This window comes from Mesoplodon bidens (assembly GCF_964165515.1).
Source record: "Mesoplodon bidens genome assembly, chromosome: 11".
In the NCBI taxonomy this organism is placed as follows: Eukaryota; Metazoa; Chordata; class Mammalia; order Artiodactyla; family Ziphiidae; genus Mesoplodon; species Mesoplodon bidens.
The window spans coordinates 73,813,661-73,839,454 of NC_138167.1; the positions used below are offsets into that span (position 1 = coordinate 73,813,661).

Genomic DNA, 25,794 nt, shown 5'->3' on the forward strand with positions numbered 1-25,794 from the left:
TCACGTTTCTAATGAGTTTCCTATGAAGTTAGCTATTTGACCTTCAAGTGTATTATTTTCATTGTTTTCATTTGATTACACCCAAGTCATTTTTCTAGAGGCTGGAGATTAGAAATAAAACAACCCAACGCGAATGCTACTCCCTGGCTGTCCTGCCTCACCCTCTTGGGTTTCCTGGAATTCAGTATTTTCTAGTGCCTCAAATAACGCCACTTGTACTTGAAGCTAATTTTTAAAGGAAAAAAAAAAAAAAGGAACTGTATTGCCATGTAACTTAGGGTCTTTTGAAATGAACTGGGATGGCTCTGTTAATTTGCCGAGGCTGCAAGTTAGGAAGCCTCATGGAGTGTAGAAGGGGGAGCTCTACAATGACCATACCCTACAGAGGAGATTTGGATATTGAAAGAGGGATTGGACTAGATGAACTATAACTTCTAACTTGCAGAGTTTTGAGGGTTTTTTTGATTTGGGAATTTGTGCTCCGCCCCCTCCAGTGACTTCTGACGGTGGGTTCATCTGGTAGGTACGGCTCCAAGATTGACATCTGTGCTTTGGAACACCACTGGGGACTGAAGAATGGACCGCAGTTAAGAGAACCAGGCTTGCGGAGTCCTTTGATGTCTTTGAGTGTTAGTTCACTCTTTCCTCTGTTCTCCTACCCCTCTCCCATCCCTCAAGGGCACAAATGCAATCTCACGTGTGGATTCTGCCAATGCAGATCCATAATAATCCTGGATTTGATCCAGGCATGTCTTTGTTTGTTCTTCTTTCTTAAACTAAGATTTGCTGCCTGATAATAACAGCGGACACTTACATGTCTGCTTACTGCTGCGTGCTGGGGTAATCCTCACAAAGAGGATAGAAGCTTCATTTTAACAGATGAAGAAACTGAGGCAACAGAAAGGTTAAGTCACTTGCCAAGGTCACTCAGATGGGTAAATGGCAGGACCTGGATTTGCACCCAGGTAGCCTGGCTTCGGGAGTCAAGCTCTTAAGCTCTGCACTCTGTTGCCCAACGAAGCAGACTAGAATTTAGGGTTGACAAGATAGTCCTGAGCCATACCTCAGGGTCAAGCAGTGGCTAGAACCCAGAGGTGTGATGACCACGAGTTTGTCTTTTCCACCCTAAGTGATAAGGGTGGGATGAAACCATATAACAAAGCCACCTGTGGGGATTTTCAGGGGAGGGAGACTAAGGCTGTTTTCACAGAGGGTGGGATTTCTATCCCTTCACTGTGCAGATTGGGGGAGCATGCTTTTTTCCAGTTCACTGTAGAGGAGGGTGGAGTCCAATGGTTGGTCCTACATGGCGCCCTGATTCCTTCTCCCACACAGCCCCTCTATCCTGGTCATGTCCCCTGCCCTCCTAGTATTTGCTATTGGTCTCCCCAGATAGCACTAATAAACGGTACTTGGCCAGCCTTTTACATCTGCTCTTCCTCGGGCAGCTTATGCACTTTCTTTCATTTCGTCTGCCTTCTGTGGAGTCCACTGCTGGCGGTGGGTGGCCTGCTTGACTCTGGTTCTCCTTGGGCATGCCAACCGACATCCAGAAAGAGTTTTGGTTTAAGAAAAGACAATGAGTGAACTAAAGAGCCTTTCATTGTCCAAACCAGGAAACACATTGAGTCAACTCTGACCAACTCACTGATGATGGGAGAGCTGCCAGTCTAGGTTAATTTTCTCACTCTCACTGCCTGGGCTTTCAAACTTAAGGGATTAGAGGACCATTTTATGAAGGTCTGAGCCCACGAGGTGTCTGAAGTTTAGTTCTGGGGAGGGAACTCTTAAAGTATGAATCTTGTATTGACTAAATGACCCAGTTAGGCTGCAGACAATTCTTGCCAAGGAAAGATCACTCCATTTCTGAAATGAAAAAGAAAATGACTTTCTGGGAGGATCTTCCTGAACTTTAATAAAAGAGCACCCTGAGGAGTGGAATGGTACTTCTCTCTGAGGGCTTAGGAAAGTAATAAAGATGCTGCTAATGTGAGGAGGCCCTGCCATGGAGCGAATGGCAGCATCCTGGAACTGATTTAGGAGATGGAGTCGATGGAAGGCAAAGGCATGAAGAGAATTCAGACTGGTCCATTCTAGGCTCTTGGCCTTTCACTTAAAACCAACAGACGAGTCTTCCTCTCTTGAGGTTACATGTTAAGCAGAAAGAGAGCCTCCATTTTTTATAACTTGCTTCTCATGGAACGTCCTGTTAATTGATTCTTACCCTCTCCCTCCCCAAGCCCATTTTCTTCCTAAATGGCCTTGTATTTGGCTCTAAATGACCAGTGGATGGTTGAAATCCCAAGATCTCCTCACTCATCGGCGTCTCTCCCAGGCCAGGCCACTGTTTTTATCGTATGCATTTTCTCAAGTTATACAAGTTGTGTTATTAACCCCAAGGGAGGGAATGGTTAGGAGTTGGGTAATTAGTGTGGTTGTGAAAGCCAGACAATCAGAAGGCAGAACTGGACTGTCAAACTGAACATCTGATGAAATTTAGAATTAATTGGGAGAAGTAGCTGTTACTATAGCAGCCAATTCCCACTCTCCCTTGAAATGGAAAATAAACAGAAAACAAGAAGAATAATTCAAGTTGGTATCCGGGAAGAAGGCCCTTCTGCGGAACAGTAGAAGAAAAAGGAGAGAGTTTGGATATTTTAGGATATGCCGAGACAATGGTAAAACCAGCTTGTGCAAACAGAACCCAAGGTGTTTTGTTTGTTTGTTTGTTTTTTTGTGTGTGTGCTATGCAGGCCTCTCACTGTTGTGGCCTCTCCTGTTGCGGAGCACAGGCTCCGGACGCGCAGGCTCAGCAGCCACGGCTCACGGGCCTAGCCGCTCCGCGGCGTGTGGGATCTTCCGAGACCGGGGCACGAACCCGTGTCCCCTGCATCGGCAGGCGGACTCTCAACCACTGCGCCACCAGGGAAGCCCCCCAAGGTGTTTTTGATGGTTCAGTTCCGCACCTGTTTTCTCTAGGAATCTCCTCAGGCCTGCTCAGGCTGCCTCACCCACCGTTCTCGCTGCTCATCTGGGGACTTAAAGTCTGTATCCCACAGGTTAGCATTTGATTTATTTTATAAGTACTAGTTTTATACAACTAGATAGCAACTCCTTGAGAACAAAGACCGTCTTATGCTACATTTGTATCTCCTTTAACACGTAGCAAAATGTTCAGATAAATGCTTCAGATAGGCTGATAAACAAGCATTGTCAGAAAAGGGAGTGATGTTGGTTCTCCTTCATGAAGGAGAATCTTTACTGAGTATTCGACAAGGAGAGTAAACCTATGATGGAGGAAAGTGGTGGGGAGTCATGGCAAGAATATAAGCTTTCAAGTCACCCACATTTGGGATCAGAGCCTTACTGGTTATCTGCCCAGCAGACATGCATACAGAGGAGCATCCAAAGACACACACAAGAATGTTCATAGCAGCATGATTCGTAATGACCCTTACCTGGAAACAACCCAAATGTCTCTCGCCAGTAGAATGGATAAGTAAGCATGACACACAGATTGGAGTACTCTACGGCAACGAGGATGGAGGATCTTTGACTCCATGGAACGGCATGGATTATTCTTACAAATATAATGTTGAACGAGTGAAGCCAGATGCAAAAGAATATACTGTATGCTGCATGATTCCATTTTTAGAAAACTCAAAGTCCAAAACTAATCTATGATATTGGCCTATATACATATCCTTGGGGAGACGGTTAGTGACCGAAGAGGACGTGCGGGGCGCTGGCCACGTTGTTTCTAGATCTGAGCGCTGGTCCTCTATTTATGAAGTAGGGGTGATATTAATGTCTCATAGGATTGTTAGTATTGGATGTGACGATCCATGGCATGCAGTAATTGCTCAGTAAGTGTTAACTATGGTGATTATGAATCAGCCTTCTAGGAGAGGAGAGATCACTGTCTGGGGAGGCTCTTGGGGCGATGTGAGCTCTGCACTCTTTCATGGGTCCAGGATCCTGGATGCTACCCTGTCCCTTGTTCCATCTGTTTATTGTTCTTGGCAATGTTTGGTTGCGTGTCTGTCAAGCTCCTTGTGGGCATTCAAGGCCTCTGTGTTTCATTCATGGTCTGTTGCTTCTTTCTCTTGTCTTAGTCCCTGGCACCTGTCCACTCTGGTGGTCCTGCTTACGGCGCTCCTGTTCCCCGCTTCACTCATGTTGCTCCTTCTGCCCGGCTGACCTTTCCTCCCCTTCTTACCCTGGTAAAGATTTCTTCCAGTATCCCCAGTGCCATGCACGTCATGGGTGCTTTGTAAAGTTTTTGTGGCTCTTCTAGAAACCTGGGTCTGCACCACATGGACCTGGCCCCTGCGCTGTGGGCTGACTCAAGTTGAGCTCAGTTTCTATTCAGGGGTTTAATTTTCCTGGTAGGCTTGGCATGTCAAGGGCCATAGTTTTCCCTACCATTCTGGAGCCACCAGGCTTCTGGGTAGAACTGTCTGGCCAAGAGACACAGGCTTTCATTTTTCAGAAAGGAAACCCTTCCCAACTGGTGGAAAATAAGCTTTTGCTTAGTGACTAATAACAAAAACACAGACAAGATTTCTGGGCTTATAAATAACCAGTTGTAAATGTGCCCAAGGGAAGCAGCCCTTTTTGCCAGAAGAATGGCTGAGAGTGTTCCTGTCACCTGGCGGATAGGGACCTCACCGTGGGCAAGGAGTCGTGGGCCAGGGGTGCGGAAGCCGGTCATTCTTCAGGACGAATTCCCAAGGCCTTGCTGTTATACATTATAAATCCTGGGCTATTCTGGAAAAATAATAGCTGATCCCTAAGGTTCTTCCTGCTCGAAAATCCTGTGATTCTGGGGAGCCACAGCATGTTTTAAAGAGTGATGCCGGCCGGGAGAGGAAAGTCTTAGGGTTTTGTTTGCCAGAGCTGCCTAAGAGGCAGATGAAGTAATTATGAGAATAGCTCCCCACGGTGGCCAGGGCACCGTGCTCAGGGTGCTAGGCCCATGAGCTCACTGAATCCCCCATTACCGTGTGAGGAAGTTGTTAGCCTCATCTGACTGATGAAGAGACTGAGGTTCAGAGTGGTTGATGTATATGGATAGCAGTAGAGGGGCTAAGAGGGTGGAGTGTTCCATCAGACCGTGGGCCCAGGCCTCGAGCTTGCTCTGTGGCCGTGGAAGTTATTAACCTTGCTGTACCCGGGCTTTCTCATCTGTAGAACAGAGATACTCATAGGACCAAAGCCATATGAAATAATTTGTGCAGAATGCCATGGGTACAGTGCCTGCACATAGTAGGCTTTCAGTAAGTGCTGCTGTTATTAGGAAGGGCTCAGGAAGCTTCATGTGTAATACCTCATGGCCTCCTGGATGAATCACTGATGCCCCAAGTCGAGAAATGTTGTTTGCATTTAGCTAATCCAGGGCTGCAATCAGGGCCTTGACGCTGACTCCAGCTGCTTCCTGCTGGAGGACTGGGAGTGGGATCTCAGAGCCAGGCCTGGCCCTGTGGACAGTTCTCTTGCCCGGCTGCCCACCAGCTCTACCGGCAACAGTGAGGTTATCGCCTCGTTCATCCATTGTTTCCCAAACTGGCTCCCAGTTAGTTCAGTGCAGTGGCCAAATCGCCCTGCAAAACTCAGTGTTAAAGAAACTAGGTTCTCCAAGGGGTGACCAAATATTAGCATTTTCCAAATATTTTACCTATGTTTTACCTTCTTTTCCTCCAGAATGTCTTGTGGGACTAGTGTTCCATGAAACATGCATTGGGAACTGTTCCCCAGCACCCCTCTCCAAATGCAGTCAGCAAAGAGGCAAGAGTGAACAGAGGGGAGATCATTCAGAAGGGGGTGGCCGGGGACGTGAGACAGGTGGACAGGATCAGGCTCTATTTTAGAGGTAGGACCAGAAGGACTTACTGATGGAGGCTGTTTAGTAAAACATTTGACATATTGAACTGTGTCGAACTGAATTGTGTTTACATCTCCTTGATACCAAGTTAGCCGGTTGGAAAGGGATACATCTGGTCACTGAAACAGTCCCTTTGTCTGAGTGCAGCCAGTGACCCGCACCTTCTGATGGTCACTGAAGAGGCCAGTGGCTTTGACCTCCTTCAAGGATGCATCAGACTTTGGGGGTGTGAGGCTCCTTGTTTATTTCCCTCTTCCTCCTCCTCCCTGCCCCCACTGGTTTTTAAAATTAGAAAACCCACTGCCCTCTCCAGGGCCTATCACTCTATCATTTTTAGAGGCTGAGCCACGCATCTTGAGGCAGCTTTTCCAGTTTCCAAAGTTTATTGTTAATGAAAAGCGCACCACAGGCTGAAATCCCTGGCAAGAGCCAAAGCTGCAGGGCACACCGAGGCCAGCAGATGCAGGAGCAGCCAATGTTGATCTGCTGTTCCCTTTCCTCCTCCTCCCTGCCCTCCTCCTCCTCCCTTCGTTTTATCAGAGAGGTTTGGCTGGACTTGAAGGAGCCAAAAAGGAACTGGAGGAGCCTGAGCTTCTAGCAGCCAGTGACAAGGTCTGGGAGGACAGGGGACCCAGGCTGGGAGCACGTTCCAGTTCATCGAGTGTGTCTGGCTCAGTGCTAAGCCCTGGGGTCCCATCGTAGTGATACCAACAACAATAAGTAACATTATTGAGTGTATGCCCTAAGTACAAGCCTTGTTGTAAGCATTTAACATACCTGATATCAATAAACCCTCCCAACAATTCTAGGAAGTACTTACCGATATTATTCACATTTTACCATTGACTAAAGTGTGAGGCACAGAGAGGGTAAGCAACTCCCCCAGAGTCACACAGCAAGTAAGAGGGAGGTCTAGGAATCCACTTAGGAGTGTCTGATTCCAAAACTACAGTTCTTATCTCTCCAAGTCCAGGCTCACAGTCCCGGCAGAGGAAATAAATATGTAAATCCGCAAATATATCCACACAGTTCGAAAGTGCTGTGTTGCAAGTATCCATTATGAGAGGTAAAAGGGAGGCAACATGGGCATTGGATTTGAGTTCATCCTTGACTGATGAGTTCGAGTGTCCCTGGCAGGTGAGACAGGTGGGAGTAAAGGCAGAGGGCAGAGCACGGAGGTGGGAAACAGCAGTGTGTTTGTGTGTGATTGGGAGAAACAGTGAACAGTCTGGCATGGGTGGGCATAGGGGGCCTGACAGGCAGTGGAAGAAGCCGACAAGATGGAGGGAGGTAGGCAGGGGTCCTTCAGGGAAGGAGGGTCTTGGGTACCCTACCAATGTTTTTATACCACATCCCTTGGAAGGATGGATTTCAACACAATTATTATTTTGTCTTTGCTCAAAGGACGTCTTATGTGAAAGCCCCAACTATAAAGCAGATAGCAGTGGAGTGGCTTTGGCCGAGGTGGAGCTGAGGACCTAGAGCCTGTCCTTCATGATCTCCCCTGACCTTCCCCCATGGGCATCTGCCTGGAACTCCTAGGACTCAGTCGAGCAGAGTTTGAGCATTACTGCTAGAGAATATCAGGTTTGGGGAGAGAGAAGCATTTAGTGCCATGCAGTTATTTAGTATAATGGTCCAGAATGCATTTATGAAGTTTTGAATTCCCTCATTTAATAAATATTAATTGAGCCCCTTTGCCAAAAGGCATTGAGTGCTGGGGATACATCAGTGAATGAAATAAACCAACCCTCATTTAGATTCTAGTGAGGTAGACAGAATAAATGCACAGACTAGATATGTAATAGGGCTAAAGGGGTCCATAGGACATGTAGGACCTGGTGGCCACATTTGGAACTTTGGGTTTTATTTTGAGTGAGATGGAAAGTCTGGAAGGTTTTGAGCAAAGAGACGACAAGTTTCGCCACCCGTGTTGGGGTCTGGGTAGCTGGTCCCTATCAAATGGTTAATAAATGGTAGTCGTGCTTGTTGTTCCCCATCTACAGGGAGGCAGTTCTGGTGGGAGGGTCTTGTGAGAAATGAACCTGGTAAAGGGAGTAGTGGGGTCCTCAGAAGAGAGAGGCACATTCCCCGTAATATTACAGATGCAAGTCCAGTAACAGCAGCGATGATGTCATTGTCCACCTGGCTGGGAAACTTGCCCATCTCCTCGTGACGCTGTGGACTGATTTGTTTGTCCAGCGACATCTCTGTTGTCCCCTCTCGCACCGTCTGTAGTCATTAGTGAGCTTGTCAGTTAAACAGGGTGTTTGTGTATCGCCATTCCCCCTGCAGTGTTCGAGAACAAAGATAAGATTGTGATCATCATGGAGTACGCCAGCAAAGGGGAGCTGTACGACTACATCAGCGAGCGGCGGCGCCTTAGCGAGAGGGAGACCAGGCACTTCTTCCGGCAGATCGTCTCCGCCGTGCACTATTGTCACAAGGTACGGCCGGCCCCACCACAACTTTGGTCACAGACGGTTTTCATGGCACCACGTGATTCTGTTCGTATTATGAAAGTGACATCTGTTCATAGTAGTATGTATGGAGAATTCATAAACCAGAAAGAAGAAAATCACCATCACCCAGAATCCCAGAATCCAGGGATAACCCACTATTGACATTTTTGTTTGTTGTTTTCCAATCTTCTTTCCCCTACTCCTCACATTTATTTTTCATTTAAATTTTTAATTTTGAATCATTTTAGATTTACAGCAGAGTTTCCGAGATAGTACAGAGAGTTCCCATGTACCTCTCACTCAGTTTACCCTAATGCTAACGTCTTACAGGACTGTAGTACACTTGCTAAAATGGAGACACCCACATTCATTTATTGCTATTAACAAAACTCCAGATTTTACTCGGATTTTGCCAGTTTTACACCAGTGACCTTTCTCCCTTCCAGGTTGCAATCCACATGCAATCAATGTGGTACACATTGCATGTATTTTTACATTTCTGTCTTGCTTTTTCACTTAGGATTTTAATCTAAACATTTTCCTATGTTACTAAAAAGTCTCTGGAATTATTGTGATTGTTGGACACTTAGGCTGGTTCTAATTTCTGGTTATTAGAAATAACGATTGACATCTTTATACATTAACCTTTTTTCTCTCATTTGAATAATTTACTTAAGAGAAATTCCAGAAGTGCAATTAGCGGGCCATAGGTTCTGAACCTTTCTATGCCCTGGTTTCTTTTTCTCGCATAAGTTATATCCACAGAGGTTACATACCCACATGTACAATTTTATTGCAACACAACTAATGGGATGTGCTCTTAATCCAGCCAGTTTAGCTACCCTTGGTCTCTGGAGAAGGGAATGAAGTACTCAGATAGTTCCAAGCCATACTTCAACCAATTATTATTTATCATTTTAGTCCTGATTTCCATCCCATTCGTACTTTGCCCCAGAACTGCCACACCTGGAACAGTCCTTCACTTTGAGGACAGTAGTGACTTGAATCCCACATGCCATCCAAAATAGAGTCAGCTTCTTCATTTGAATGATTGCAACACGGGGCCTTCTGGTTTGTTAAATATTCTGGTTAATTGAGAACGACTCTGGAATGATCATCTTCTAATTACTTACAATCTAAAACCCTTAACCCATGTGGACATTACTTAACTTCTCTCTGCTGACTCAAAAGGCACTGATGATTCAGATCGTACAGTGTTTTGTATTTTATCATCAGGCGTCATCATAAAGCACCACAGATCCTGTTTTCATTATTTGAAGTGTGCGAAACTTGGATTTTGTATGAATGGGGCTTTAGTAGGCTCATTCCATCTTATGAAAACTGGGAATGCAACAGTGTAAACCAAACTACTCCCAATATTTACAATTAAACAAAATCAGCTACCTTGCATTCCTTATCTTTCCTCCAGGAGCCCTGGTTTGTGCATTTCTGAATCCCTGAAGGTTTGGGTTAGAAAGAGTGGTAGAAATACATGTTTTCACCTCTCCAGTCAGTGTTTTTAGAGATACTAGGAACTGTCAAGTAGAAAGGAAAATAAGCACTAAAGTACCAGCTGTGAACATGGAGATTCTGAACTAAAGAAATCCTGAATGGAAGACAAAGAATTCCTAACCAGTTGGTTTTCTTGAAAGGGCAGCTTCAATTGCCAAGGTCCTTTATGCTGAATGATGTTAAAAACGTCCTCCCAGCTCCAGTAGCTGGTTCTTTCAGTTCCTCTTCCCCTGCTCACCCATCCCCTTAAAAGATCACTGGGTTTAAAAAGAATTGAGCAAGACAGTTGTTACTGCTGTATAGACCAACAGCCTATTGGGTAAGGACTTCTTTTCACCATTCAGCTGGCTGTCTGCTTATCACTGGGCTCATCTGCCAGCTTTGCCAGCATTTGCTTGAATGGAAAGGTCCCACCGTATGGCGCCGGCTGGCTTTGGTCTCAGTGGCCTCTCCCACCTTCACCCTTCACTCCACACTGAGTCCTGCCCAGCAGAGAGGAACCTTCCCTCCCAGCTGCTTAGGAAATAACCCTTGGGAATGTATCTGTTATCCTCAGGACAGATCTGCATGGTTTCCTGGGTCAGAACAGATTGAGCCAGGCACTGGGGAGACAGGTAGACAGACAGACCAAGCAAGGTCTGTGAGCCCCACATTCTGAGTCCCCAGCAGAGAAATCTGCTGCTTCCCTGGGAATCACATCACAGACAGACAATGTTTGCCACTGCCTGGGACTATATGGCTTTCACACAGTGGAATTACATTCCGACAAAGAATCCCCCCGCTGTTTTACAGGCTCTGGGGGAGAATGGATTCCTGTCATTTTTCCCTTAACCACACAGCAAGTGACTAATGCTCTCCTGTCGCTGGTGCTGTGCTGGTCGCTGGCAGGGAGCTTCATGACAGTGAGAGAGGCCCTGAAGGACGGGGGTGGGGGTGAAGACCACCAGCGCTGGCGCATTTCTTTAATCTGTCAAAGATTTCCCTTTGCTCCCTCTCCTCTTTCCTCCCCCTCTCCCACGTTCTCTCTCATCCCAGCTGCTCCCATTCAATTCCCTGCCTGTCTTCTCATTTCAGAATGGTGTGGTCCACCGGGACTTGAAGCTGGAAAATATACTGCTCGATGACAACTGTAATATTAAGGTAAAGCTCTTGCCTCATTGATTGATACGCCAGACCTGGGGATTACAGCTGGTTGAAGCCTTAAACTCTGCTCCAAGCTGCAGCCTACGACTAAGGCAGCCACTTCCTTCCCGGCAGGCGGGTGGGGAGAATCACTGGGTTTGAGCCCTCAGTTCAGTTCCAGTGGTTGAATTCATTCAACAGGCATTTATCGATCTCCAACCACATGCCAGACGTTGTCCTAAAAGTCGACTAGAATACAGTCCCTGTCCTCGGGAAGCTCATAGTCTGTAATTAGCACCATCAAAATACTTACAACAATAACCTAGTGCATTTGTATCTCATAGCATCTTTGCCCAATATATCACTTAAATTCAATCTTCACGGCCATCATGAGATAGATACTGTTATTTACATCATTTCACAGATAGGGAAACTGAGGCACAGAGACGTTAAGTAACTTTCCTGAGATAACACAGTGGTAGGTAGTGGAGTTGGGGTTTGAACCCATGTCTCTCTGACCCACTGAGCCCAAGTTTGAACCATTCTGCTGGAATTTGCCCGCAGGCCTGCAATTTATTTATCTGTCCCTTCCACTTCTCTGTCACTTCCACCCCCTGTCTCCTACTTCTCCCTTCCAACTCCTCCCCACCCCCCACCCCCAGCTGTGGAACTGGGAAGCCGCCTGAAATGGTGGCGGTGGTGGCTTTTGGGAAAGAACATGCCAGCAAGTGATGGGGTTGACTCTCACGGGGAGTATTAATGCGGGCTGCTGACGGAGCTAGAGAAAGCTCTCCTGGCCGACAGGGTTCAAGGGCCTCCCTCAGAGCACTCCGAATGGCCTTTTGATCACGGCTGCAAAGTAAGCAAATACGGTTTGAAAATAAACTGGAGCTTGCCGCATGGGTTTCATTATGAAATGGCCTTAGTACTCCCAGCACCAGGGGTCCCTCTCATTGGCCGCTGGTGACGTTAGTGCCTCATCCCTGGTCCCTGGACCAAGCATGGGAGTGACCTTGCATCATCCCCTTTTGTTGTTGTTGTTGCTCTCCATTGAGGGAGTGCATCACAGGGAGGCTGTTTCCTTGCTGGGACGGTTGGAGTTGCTTTGGTGTTTGGATTCTGGTTGCAGATCATGGTGGCAACCATTAGTCACCATTGTCCTTTGAGAGGCCCCTGGAAGCCGCGTCCGGGTGACCTCTTGTTTTTTGTGAGTGGTTGACCGTGATCACATACTTCTCTGTAGCCCACAGAGTAAGGAGGAAACAGTCGGTCAAATTAGTCTTTCTAGGAACAGGAAGTGAAATCTCAGGGTCTCTCTGTTTCTGGCAAAGTGGTTGGATTATTCCAGAAGGAGCAGTGGCTGCAGAGTTAGAAAATTCCATCCTGTGTGGTTTACTAGCTGTTTGACATTGGGAGAGCCACTTAACCCTGTTTCCTCAGCCATAAAATGGGGAGAGGGTAATGCCCACGGGCTTGTTTTGAGGACTGAACAAGATGCTCTGCCTTTAGCTTTATCTGAGCACTGTGCAGTGAGTCGAGGTTAAGAGCAGTGGCTTTGGAGTTGCATGGCCTGCGTTTGAAGTGCAACCCTGCCCCTTACTAACGGCAGTGTTTCAGATTAATTATTCACATATCTAAGCCTCAGTTTCCTCATCTCTCTAGTAAGGATGCCAGCCCCTTTCTTTGGGGATTGTTGTTTATCTGCTCATTTCTAAATGAGTATTTGCTGAGTCGTTACTGTGTCAGGCCCTGTGCCCAGTCCTGGACAGTCAGTGACAAACGTGAGGATTCTAGACAATATGTCGTCAAAGCACTTAGCACTTACCTATTAATATCCAAGGCCCCAGCTGACAAGGCTGGCTGTTGGGGAGGGAATTGAACAGGAAGTGAGCTCTCTGAAGGTGCTGGGGTGTGGTGGTCAGGCCACGGCTAGAGAATTGGGTTCCGGTCTGAGGGGCACATTCTAAGGGTTTTTGTATCATCCACCCTGGTAACTTTCTCTACAGAGTCTTCCTGCCACCTGCCCCCGAACTCTCAAAATGAAATGTGGTCTTTACAAGGCCTGGAATGTGAGCCTCTCGCTTGGGGATCGGGTTCTGTGCTACAGCTTGACCTCATGGTCCCATGATGTAGTCCCAGAAGTGATAAGGCACATAGCTTCCTACGGAGTCATAGAATTCCCCGATGGAGGAGAAGAATGGTCACCATTCTGAAAGCAATTGTGTGGGGAACAATGGGCAGGAGCCTGGGAGAACGGCTCATTTGCATAAAGCAAAAGGGCAGTGATGGGGGCCTCCCAGCTCCCAGGACCAAGTCCTTCATCCCAGGGTCCCTAACCATTAGGTGGGGAAATAACAGATACGTAGAACATTATAAAAAGTAAGGTTTTGGTCCTTTTTCCATAGGATTCTTAATCCTTAAGTGTCTACTCCTGGCGTTTACCAAGGTAAAACACACACACACACACACACACACACACCCGCCCCAAACCTCCCCTTTCTCTGAAGGAATCCTACGAGGATCTGAGAATCCTAGAGCTTGAAAGAAGCTTGAGGGTCATTTTCCAACCCCTTGTTTGAATGATTATGGCCCAGAAAGTCTAAGCAATGTGCCTGCCCAAGGTCGTACACAATGAATCAGTATGTCATTGTGTCTTTGTTTCCTTGGAATGCGGCACAATGCTTGTCACATGCAGTAAGTTGGTACTCTAAGCTGTTCGATTTCGGAGTGAAGGGATGACAGCCAGGATTAGAACTCACATGTTTGACTTCCAGGCAGATTCTCTTTATATCATCTCACACCCACTTCCAAGGTTTTTGAAAATGTGTTTCAGCTGCTGTTGATCTGTCTTCCGGCTGCATATGCTCAACTCTTCCTGACTCAGCATTTCGCTGGAAACATATTTAGAAAGGGCACTCGTAGCAAAGGCAGGCAGACACATGGCCACAAGCTGGCCTCCATGCTCAAGAGGGTCCATGTCATCAGTGTCTGCACCGGGGGACCACTGACCCTGAAGGTCGGTTACCAACCAGCACAGTATGAGCAGTGAGGTGCTTCTCAAAATGTGGGTCCATGTTGCGTATTTCGAGGGTGGAGGGCTTTTGCCCAGAAAGCCTATAAAAATGCTACTGGTTGAAACTTGTCACTGCAGTTTTGGTGTGAGCCATGGCTCTTGTTCCTCTCCCCTTCCCTGCCTGATGTTGATTTGCAAAGAGCACATCTGGCACTGGGAATTATTTTTCTGGCCACTGCGCAAGGGTGTGGCTTCTAAAAATATTCACACAGTCGGTCGGCAGAAAGAATGAGAGCGATGTGCTTCTTTGGGTTGCATTCCGTACTTTGCGGAGAAGCATGTCTACCAAAATAGACACCCAGCGCAGCATTAATTTGCAATTAATAAAAATGGGCCAGATTCACATCCCACTCTCTGGGAGAATGGAATGCTGACAATTCCCATAGACAGCTCCTGTAAAAGTGCCTGACAATGAGAAGAGGGCCAGGCACCAGGGTCAGCAGACCTCCACAAAGAGGGCTGGGAATTTGGTGAGCTCCCAGGGCTCAGAGTAGAGGGACATAGGGGAAATGGCCCGTTGCCCCTGATGACAATGGAAGTGCCTGCTGCTGTGGATAAGAAGAGCAGCTTTGAATGGCCAGGGCTAAGTCAAGATGGAAACCCCGAGGCTTAACAAGACCAAGAAGGTCAGCTCGGGGTACGGGCCTCTGGGCTTTGATTATATGAATGTGAGGATGCTGCATTCATGCATTAATGAATTCATTCATTTGTTTGTTCATGTGTCCACTTATGTGTATGTGTGTGTATACATACTTATCCATGAATGCCTGCATGCACTCTTCCATTCCTGCACTTATCCATTCAGCAAATTGAATACCTCCCGTGAGCACTATTTATTTGACCACAAATATTTACTAAGTTCCTACGGTATACCTGGCATGGTGCTGGATGCTGGGAATTTAATAGTGAACCAGATGGCCAGGTCCTTGTCTTCTTGGAGCTCAGAATCTAGCTGTTGTTAAACCAGCAGTAATAATGAGGCATGAGAAGGGTACAGAGGTGAAGGAGGAAGGTAAGGTACCTGTCCTAATGGACTTAGAATTCCAGTTGGGGACACAAGCAATAAACAAATAATGTAGTGTGATTCTCTGGTGGTGATGAAAATCCATGCAGGATGAGGATGGGGAATGACAGGTGTTATTTTAGCTAGGGGACGGGGGGTGGGGGGCAGTCAGAGAAGGTCCCTTGCCTAGGGCACAGCTCCTCAAATCCATCAGACTTTTTGGCCTTTGCACACACAGTTGCCTCTGCCTGGAATGCTCTTCCCACTGCTCTTTGCCTACCCCTCCTTAGGGTTTCAGCTTGAAGGCCTCTTCTTCCAGGAAGCCTTCCCTGTTCCTCATCTCTTAGGCCCAGGTGACTCTGCTGTGTGCCTCATAGTCCCTTTGTAATCTGTTGTGGAAGTGCTGAGGAGGAAGTGGTGGGTCTGAACTATGGGCAGATCAGAAAGCCTTTGCCGAGGCAGTGGCAATTGAACTGGGTTTTGAAGGATGGCTAGGAGTTTGATAGAAAGGAATGTGAGGATGGCCTTCCAAGGGGAAGGAGCAGCAAGCACGGGAGCAGGGCAGGGCACGGAGGCTAGACAAGGAAAGTAACCTTTTTGGAGCCCCGGCTAGAAGCCAGAACCCTGTGGCAGACCTTCCACACGCCTTATTTCATTTGGTTCTCAGAATGTCTCCACTGGGGTGGGTCTGATTACCCCCATTTTACAGATGAGGAAGCTCCTGCAGCTAATAAGCAATGGGGTTGGCTACAAACCTAAGGTTATTTGACTCCAAAGACCAGGCACCTGATAAATTCTCTACTACACCCACCCAGATTTGCCCTAAATCCAACAGAGCATCCTCACACTCACAAGGGGAGGCCACTTTTTTCATCCTTGCTTCAGCTGGCCTTACCTTGTATATAGGCAGCCTGCAGACAGCTGTCCCTGGGGGAGACTCTCCAAGTGCTGATGGTGGCCACGGCCAGGTTGCCTGAGTCATCGTGGCCAGAGTAGCCATGCGGGGCTGCCAGGGTCGAATGAGCTGGGTGGTTGCATGTTCGCATCCCCTGAGAGGCTGCTTCTTGGAGGTACCTCAGTGAAGAGCTTCCCCAGATGGCTTGGGATCCGTTACTTCCCATCTCTCTCGAGAGGAGGTGTGACCTTAGATCTGACGATGCAAGCTGACCCCACTCACTTTTGCTCACCATTTCACTCCGTACCTTCACTTCCTGACAACCCGAGTGAGGCTGTCACGGGAAAGCCACAGCAATGAACTCCAGGGCCCGACAGAGCTATGGAGTGTATCTTTCTGGAGAGTGACACAGAAAGCCCGTTTCCTCCTCAGCCACCCGAGAGCAATAACTCCCCTTTATGTGGAGCTTTACAGCCAGTGCAGCTCTTCACCCACATCTCAGGCCAGCCGCTTTCCTGCCCTGGGCCTCAGCTTCCTCATCTGCAAAATGGAGATACCAGTGGAACCCTGCTCATTGGGTTGGTGTGAGGATTTAATATACGTAGCGCTCACAGAACAACGACTGGCATGTAGCAATGCTGCTGTTATTATTATTATCTCATTTAATCTGATTTTGCTTTTCACAACACCGTGTGGTCGAGGCTATTGCAATTCCCTTTTCCAACAAAGGAAACTGAGACTCAAGCAAAAGTAGTGATCGCTAACATTGACCGAAGGCCTACTATGTGTAAGGCGTGGTTTAAGGCACTTTCCATGTATCAATTCATTTGATTTCGTATCCGCCCTGTGAGGTAGGTTACGTTATAATCATCACCCCCCCCCATTTTACAGTTGAAGGAACACAGGTTCAGAGTGACTGACGTGCAGCATATCCCCTGGGGACCATGTGACAATGCAGATGCTGACTCAGTAGGACTGGGGTGGGGCTCCCAGCTGGTGCTGATGCTGCTGGTCCAGCTGGTAGAAGGCGAGGCCAGGATTTGAACTCAAACCCAGCATCCCTTACTTCTCCTGTCGTACAGTGCAGCCTCTCATGCTGGACATGCTTATTTCGGAAATGAATGATAGTCATTTCTCTTGGCTCTTTGATAGGGACTGGCTCTGAGCAAACAATTGTTAAGTAGACCAAACCACCATCATTACCCTAATGGCTGTAGTTTATAGAGTCAGCCAGTACCAGGACTCTTCCAGGGGCTTTACGTGCATGTCTTCAATCCTCAGAACAGCTTGAGAGGTGGGTTCTATTATTATTCCCATTTTGCCGATGAGGAAATTGGTGGCGGTTCCCACCCATGATCTAACAGTGCCAAGTCCAAGGTTAGCCCCAGGTGCTTCTGGCTCCACAACCTCTGATCTGTCCAGTGCACTTCCTCTCAGACACTGCAAATGACTGTCAGACCGTTGCTTTTATCATCAGCATCAGCATCCTTTCCCAGTGGTTAATCATCAGCAAGCTGATCCTTCCTTTTTCGCTGGGTGAGCTCGCAGGGATGATTCACAGTGATCCGAGGTTAATCCCCTTTTAAAAAAAATGGTGGTAAAATATATGTAACGTGAAGCTTACCATTTTTAGGTTTTTGGTCCAGTGGCATTAAGTACATTCACATTGTTGTGCAACCATCGCCACCATGAATCTCCAGAACTTCTGCATCTTCCCAACCAGAAACTCTGTGCCCATTCACCACTAACTCCCCGTTCCCCCCTCCCCCAGCCCCTGGCAACCACCCTTCTACCTTCTGTCTTGATGAACTTGACTCCACTAAGTACCTCACATAAGTGGAATTATATACTATTTATCTGTTTGTGTCTGGTTGATTTCGCTTAGCATAATGTCTTCAAAGTTCATCCATGTTGTAGTGAGGTTAATTCTTTTGAAATGTGAATAATCACTTCCCACTTTGTATAACTCTGATTTTCATCCAGCAGGGCACACCTCTAGAAAGGTATGAAAACAACAAAAACTCCAGAAATTAAGGACATGAGTGTTGATATCCTTTTCAGGGTCCAGGCTGAACTGAATAGCCCAGTGTGAGGACAGAGGGTGGTTCTGAACGGGGCAGGGCAACAGCCCATCACCAGCAAAGTGGCTACCTTTCTCCAAAGGTTACCAGTGTGTCGGCAAAATACAACTTTGAAAGCAAAGCTGGCTGCCTCGTTGGTGGAGTCACCCTCGATACACAATTGATGTTCTGTTACAGAGAATCGTACAGAATCCAATGTTCACGTAGCTGTTCTGTCTGTGACCTTCAGCGGAGCTTCTTAAGTCCTCTAACCTTCAGTTGCTTCACTTACAGAGCGAGGGGCAGGATTAGTTCACCGCTTACGACTCTTCCAGGTTGGAACCATTTCTGGGATTCCTTTTTGTTTTATTATGTTTAAAATCATTATTTCCCAAATTTCCCAAATGTCTTTTCTTTTGTTCTCTTCATGGATTTTGCCTTTTCCTAGTATCTTCTTTGCTATTTCACTTTAATACTTTTATTTAGTGCAATTCACTTAAGAAATCATGTGCATTTGAAAAAGAAACCTTACATAATTACCTCCAATGGAAAACCAGTATTGTTTTGAGTATCATGAAGCTAATAAAGCTACCCAGGTGGATTTAAAGGTGGGACATGTATTTGAGCTCCAACTTTGTAAAATGCTTAAAATAGTAATTGGCACATGCTTTATGTCATTTAATTTTCACTATGACACCGTGGGGGTGGATACTATTCCTACCTCCATTTTACAGATGGGAAATTGAGGCTTTGAGAAGTTTTATACAGTGGCCATTTCCCATCTTATAGTTGATATAAGCTCCATACGGCGTGGAATCTTAGAGCTGCAGCCCAAGTTTAAGTGGCTCAAGGATGGAGAGCTGTGTGTGTGTGTGTGTGTGTGTGTGTGTGTGTGTGTGTGTTGATTAATATTTCTTTTCCACTGAAGTGCCAAGAACATAGACTAATCTAGATTTCTATTAATCTTATGTCAGCAACAATGACAGTTTAACTGGGAGAGGCTGATAAACATCAGTCTGTGAGGATGGGAGTGGGCCGTAACATAAACACACTTCTCAGAAGGGCTACAAAGAAAGCAAGGATGCCCAGACTCGGAGCACTCCTGGTGTGTGTGTGTGGGGATTTGCACGTGGTGGTGGCGGGTGCCTCTCACGTGTGTGTGTGTGTGCCTGTGTCTGGAAGCTCACGCAGTGCCCCAGATGCCGCCAGCATTCACAGTGCTGTGTCGGTTCCTGCCTTAGCCGACTTCTCGGGATGTTCCAGGGCTGCAGCTGGTCCCTTCCTGTCCTGATTGACAGGGCACACTTCATAAAGCTTCCAACCAACTTCCTGCAAGCCAGTCAGGGGCCTTGATAAGAAAGTGGAATTCAGGGCAATTAAGTGCAAGCTGAGCCCCGAGACTGCATTTTCTGAGGGCGGTTGTGCGCCAGCTGCTTTCAGTGCCATTCCGTTCATTCAGGAGTGACTTTTACAAAGTAGCCTTCTTCTGGGCTCTGCCTTCAAAACAGAGCCTCAGCTGGGCTGTGTGTGAATCACTCATCCTATTTATAAGCTTCAAGTGGAAATCAGTTTGGGGACGGGCAGAAGTCCGCAGAGGCTCAGCGTGGAAGGCTGGCTTAGACTGGGTGAGATTTGCAGATTACCCAGGGGCAGTGCTGGGCAGTGGTTTGAACCTTTAGAGACACTCGGTAGCTAGGTAGCTCTCCTGAGACGAATAACCTAATTTCCCTAAACCTCAGTTTTCTCATCTGTTAAGTGGGTTTAAAAAAATTATGATAGAATATCCATAACATAAAATTTACCATTTTAACCACTTTTAAATGTACCGTGTCAGTGGCATGAAATACATTCACATGGTTGTGTAAATGGGATTTTAGATAGGATTAGAATAGAGAGTGTAAGGTGCTTAGAACCATGCCTGATAATTGGAGGTTGTTCTGTAAGTGGTAACTAAGTTTACTATTATTATTTTGTATTACCTGCTAATTGTCTTGTGCTTTTCAAAATATAATGCCTATTCTGGTGACAGGTGTTTCTTGGGTGAGGGCAGGTGCTAAGCAGTGGATGTTACAGAGATGAGGGGCAGATGTGGAACCTGCCACCTGCCTCGGGGGACTCAGCCTAGTAGGCAAGGTGAATTTATATACATATAATATATATATTTGTATATACATATGTACATACATATGTAAGTACATATGTAATATATATTATATGAATGTATGTGATATATGTGATATGTACATGTATAATATATGCTTTATACATATATATGTGATACTACGTATATACGTGTAACATATATACATTATATGTATATATGAATAGGTGCACGCACACACACACAGAAGAGCGCTGCCGTAAAAGATAGTAAAACACTTCAAGAAACCAAAGGAGAAGGGAGTGATTCCAAGGGGTGTGCAATACAAGAGAAGCAAGGTTAGGGAAAACATTTGCCTGGAACTTGCAGCCAAGATTCAAGGCACTTTTTCATTCACCTTGATTCATTCTTTTTTTAAAAAATCATTCTCACAATAATTCTGTGATCCAGAAGAGGATAGGGATCATGGGTTTCCATTTTCTGGTGGTAAACTGAGGCTCAGAGTAGCTAAGGGACCTGCTCCATGTCACACAGATGGCTAGTGGCAGAGTTTGGGCTGCAATATGATGACTCAGAGCCCGGTGCTGTGGGTCCATTTCATCTAGGTTCCCAAGGTGGGCAAAATACAGTTCTGATTGGTGCATAGGTCTAAAAAAGGTGGTGATGTCCAGTGCACAGGTAGGTACGTACACCACTGTGGATGAAGGCAGTGAGATTTTAGGTAGGCCACAGACGGATGGGTCTCAGATTAATAGTTACACACTTTAGTGTTCATCAGAAATGTCGAGCATGTGATTCTGTGGGTATTTCTCAGGACAAGTCTACACTGACGTGAAAATAGAGTCCTTGCAAGGAGTGATTTTAAGTAACAGAGCATGCAGTGGGTTCCAGGGACTGCAGTCAGGAATCACTGGCCCAGTTGTGCCAACTGGTCCTTTCATGAAAGCTCAGGGCTGCAGAGAAAAGGATGACCCAGCTGGCAGAGCCACGCAGGGGCGCCTCAGCTGCTTTGGTCCGTGTGGTGTGAGCTGAGCCAATGCAGACGCTGACTGTAATGCTAACAGGCTCCCTGGGTCTTGCTCCTTTTTGTAGATTGCTGACTTTGGGCTTTCCAACCTGTACCAGAAGGACAAGTTCTTGCAAACGTTCTGTGGGAGCCCACTCTATGCCTCTCCCGAAATTGTCAACGGGAGGCCTTACCGAGGGCCAGAGGTGAGCAGCTTGCCTGGTGTGTATGGTGGGGGGCTGGAGGGGAGAAAAGAACTGAACCTAGGAATACTTAAAAAAACCAAACAAACATAAAAGCAAGCAAACAAAAAACCATTTCCTTATATGATTATAAAAGCCATAATATACACACCTGGGAGAAAAATCCAGAACAGCCTAAAAGAGAAAATAAAGTTGCCTGCAATCTCCCCACAAGAGATAACCACTTAATATTTATGTGACTTCTTCTTAGGCTTTTTTCTCCAGTGTAGATCTTGTATTTCAAATAATTGAGGCCACTATATATGTGTATATCTCGCCTTTTATTACTAACTTAAAATTGTGACTTTTCTGAATTTGTTATTACTAAAAACATGGTTTTTAACGATGACATAATGTTTTACTGTATGAATATACTGTAATTTATTTAATCACTTTCCTAGTGTTAGACAGATTGTTTTCAGTTTTTCCCTATTATAATAAAACAAGCAAAACAGAAAGCAAACAGCCTCACTCTGCAGTGAACCTTTTTGCATGTATTTTTGACAGCATGTATTTCTGATCAAGGAAATACATTTTAATTGCATCTTCTGGTTCATGAGAAATACACTTCTCTGTGTGCCTAAAGCTTTCAGGGCCACTGTAAGACACAGGTATGTGAAAATATCATTTTGAAAATGGGTGAATTGTGACTGATAACTCATTTTTAAAGAGATAGTTCTATTTATAGAGAGATTCATCCACTCAGGATACTTTAAGTAGCAGCCATTCAGTGGGTTGAAATGTTTCCTTCCAAATATTTATCTGTTTAAGAGTGTTTGGGGCAGGGCTAAAAGGTAAAGAGACGGATGCCAAGAGCCTCCATCCCTTGCAGTAAGGAGAAAGTCTTTCCAAAACAAGAATGTAAAGGAGGAGCCTAAGATCCAATTTACAACATTGCAGAAACTTGACACTGTAAATTTATCGCAGATAATGAATGCTGCTTTGATCCTCGATGATCCGTTTCTGAGGTTACAAGCTGGCAGCCTGTGATCTGGCCAGCAAGAGTGCTTTATTTGGCCATCTTTCTAAAAAAAATTGAACCTTTAAAAAATGGGAGATTTCACATAAAAGTCTGTTTTCTGACTTCTCTTGAAAAACCAAAGGATCTAGCGGTGCTGGGTCTATATTACTATGTGACAGCAACTAGCCAGAGGAGGCTGCCTGTGTAAGACGGGTGAATGCCCTCTACAGTTTGTCTTCAAACCAACACTCCATGTGGTACCCCACCATCTCTCTTTCTTTGTTCATGTTTGTTGTCTGCCTGGCTCTTGTAAGCATTTGAGTCTGCAACCCCTGATCCATTTGAAGAAGGTGCAGGATTCCTGGATTAGGAGTCAAGAACCCCATGTTCCAGTCTTACCTCCATCACTGGGATGGGGAGTGGCCTCTGGAGAAACCATTTAACTTCCTTGGGCCTCAGTATTCTCATCTGCCAAATAGGGCTGAAAATAATCCGGGGCCCTACCTGTTTCACAAAATGGTAGTGAGGATCAAAGAATATCATCTGTTCAAGAAATTTCTTCTGTGGGTTGGGACCGTTGGTCTCAGTTTGCAACGAAAAGGTCAGGCTCTGAAACAGGCCCCAGGTGCACTGCATATCAGGTGTCAGGCTGTGGTGGGAACCTGTCTGCCAGGTGCTAAATTCCATTCCTGGGGTCGTTGAGGGTGGCTGCTCGTGGTCTGTGATGCTAATGCTTTGGAAGGGAATCTACTTCCCAGCTCCTATATGTCTCATCTCTCTGCTCCAGGTGGACAGCTGGGCCCTGGGCGTGTTGCTTTACACTCTCGTTTATGGAACAATGCCCTTCGATGGTTTCGATCACAAAAACCTCATCCGGCAGATCAGCAGCGGAGAGTACCGGGAGCCCACGCAGCCCTCAGGTGTGTGCCTGTGGAGGGTCAGCGGCTCAGCCGCGTGAGGCCAGCTCACACTTTCTGCTTTCATGTCAGCGTCTGTAAGGAGACTCCTGCTTTTCCTCTTTCTTCCCCCCAGATCTTTGCCTTCTGGCGGAGCTGGCTTATTAGGCCACTTTCCCCAAACCTTCCCGCTGTGATATTTCCAGAACAGTTGTTCTACTCTGCAGGCTAGGAGTCCTGTTTGCTTGCTGTGTGAACTTGGGCAAGGCCCTTACCCTGCTTAGATTCTGTTTCTCCACTATACATTCACATTTTGGAAAAGGTATTACGTGAAGTCCCTTCCAGTCCACGTAGACATAAAACCCCCTCAGTAGACTCTAAGGGTGGCAGCTGCTCTTTTGCACACCTTGCCCTGGCCGGGGGGTATGGCACATGGGTGCTGTTTCATGACCTGTTGCCACAGAACAAGTCTATCCCATCCCGCTCCCACACCCAAACAAACTCAGCAGTTTAAACAACATCTATTAGCCGTTATCTCTTTTTTTTTTTTTTTTTTTTTTTTTTTTTTTGCGGTATGTGGGCCTCTCACTGTTGTGGCCTCTCCCGTTGCGGAGCACAGGCTCCGGACGCGCAGGCTCAGCGGCCACGGCTCACGGGCCCAGCCACTCCGCGGCATGTGGGATCTTCCCGGACCGGGGCACGAACCCGTGTCCCCTGCATCGGCAGGCGGACTCTCAACCACTGCGCCACCTGGGAAGCCCTAGCCGTTATCTCTTGATTCCCTGGATTGGTTAGAGCTTTTCTGGCCTGCCTTGGGGTTTCTCCTACAGATGCAGTGAGATGGTAGCTGGAGTTGGGGCCGATTGTGGGGACACCTCGAGGCCCCTCTGTGTGGGCTCTCTCCCCATGAGCTGCCTCCCCAGGCCTCTCTCTCTAGGAAGGAGCGTGGACTTCTTACACAGCAGCTCAGGGCTCGAAGATGGAGGAAGAAGCAGCTGCCAGGCCTTCTTAACGTCTGCTTGGAAGCCAGATGATGTCACTTCTGCCACGTTCTGTTGGTCAAAGCGACCAAGGCCATAAGCTCCATCTCTTGATGGGAGAGCACCGTGTGGGTACAGAAAGGGTGTGCACAGGCGGCCGCATTTGGAATGTGGTTAACAGACACTTCGTATATTGCAGTACGCGCATCCTACATGTGTATATAACACACACACAGTTTATTCTCATTATTTGCCGCAGTTGTGTCCTATAACATTGCTGTGAACGCTGAGTTTGTGAATACTGAAGCACTACTCAGGGAAATACAGGGCTCGACTCCTGGGAGCCTCTGGTCACAACGTTTTTGTCAACTGATCAATCCATATCCTTGTTTTATGTATATTTCTGTTTAAAGACGGCTCATTTAAAATATATTGTTGATTCATGAACATCGAACTTACGGCCAACAACACTTTAACTCACGCCTGAATGAGGCTTATCTGACTCATATGTTTTCTCCGTAAGGTACATCACTGCCTTCTTGCCCTTAGAATCCCCAGATAGCACTTCAGCACCATGCTTGGGGGCCATTTTAAACAGTGAAATCACCAATAAAAAGTGCAAATATGTGAAAAGCATGAATAGACGGATTGTGAAAAGGACACTTGCTTACGGCGTGAGAGCAGAAACAAGAAGGCAGTGAGTGCCTTGTCACCTGGTTCTGCTTCAGCTGGGAACATACATGTGCACGGGGGGGGGCAGTTCACATTTTTTGCCACTTCGTGGAAAGCACCTTGAGTATTGATTTGGGGGTTCCAAATACATTTTAATGAGTAGGCGAATTTACAAATACAGAATCCGTGAATAATGAGCACTGACTATTTTATATGTATAAACAGGTATAGATATGCAGATATCTATATCTATACATTTTTTCAATAAGCTAACCTGTGTGTTTTTGTTTGTTTGTTTGTTTGTTTTTAGAAAATTCAGGGTGAACTCTATGGCAGCCTTTTTGCCTGACCAGCTAACTTGTGTGTCAACACCGTTTCTGGTACACTACAGGGGTTCAGAAAATATTCATTGACCAAATGAATGAACACCCTGTTACTTTTCAGGGCTGCGGCTCACCCCCTGGCTCCATTGCCAGGTCCTGGCCAGCTACTCATTAGCTACATTAAGTAGCTGAGGGGAGGTGGCGCCTTCCCAGGATATAATTCAACCCCCATTTGGGGAGCACGGTTTGATCTTAAAAGGCGATTTATAAGCTGTGAGAGTCTGTTGGTTCCTGTGGCCTCCTCAACATCCCTTTGGGGCTTTCCCCTAATTCTTTGGCAGCAGAAATTGACAAATGGAGTTTTTCAGACAGGCCCTAAAGGGACAGCAGATGGAGGTCAGCTCTCTGATCTGACAGCTTGGTAGGCTGTGGCTTATGTCAGGGAGGGACAGGAGGTGAGCCCTGGGTGTGGGATTCAGAGCCCGGCCAAGGCCCGGGCCAGGCCAGCCTTGGGGACGGCCCCCTCTCAAGGCCCAGGCGTGCCAGGTATGAACACCTCTCCATCCTCCTCTGTCTCTCCCTCTCTGATGAGAAGCCTTTTC

The 25,794-nt window shown here is 46.6% G+C and overlaps 1 protein-coding gene across 1 annotated transcript in view; it reads left to right on the forward strand.

Moving 5' to 3' along the window:
- NUAK1 (NUAK family kinase 1) overlaps positions 1-25,794 on the forward strand; it is a 69,920-nt gene that overhangs the window by 39,039 nt on the left and 5,087 nt on the right. The window contains exons 3-6 of the mRNA XM_081247849.1: positions 8,180-8,331; positions 10,933-10,998; positions 21,205-21,324; positions 23,109-23,241. Coding sequence (XP_081103975.1) covers positions 8,180-8,331; positions 10,933-10,998; positions 21,205-21,324; positions 23,109-23,241 — 471 coding nt within the window. The remainder of the gene's footprint in view (positions 1-8,179; positions 8,332-10,932; positions 10,999-21,204; positions 21,325-23,108; positions 23,242-25,794) is intronic.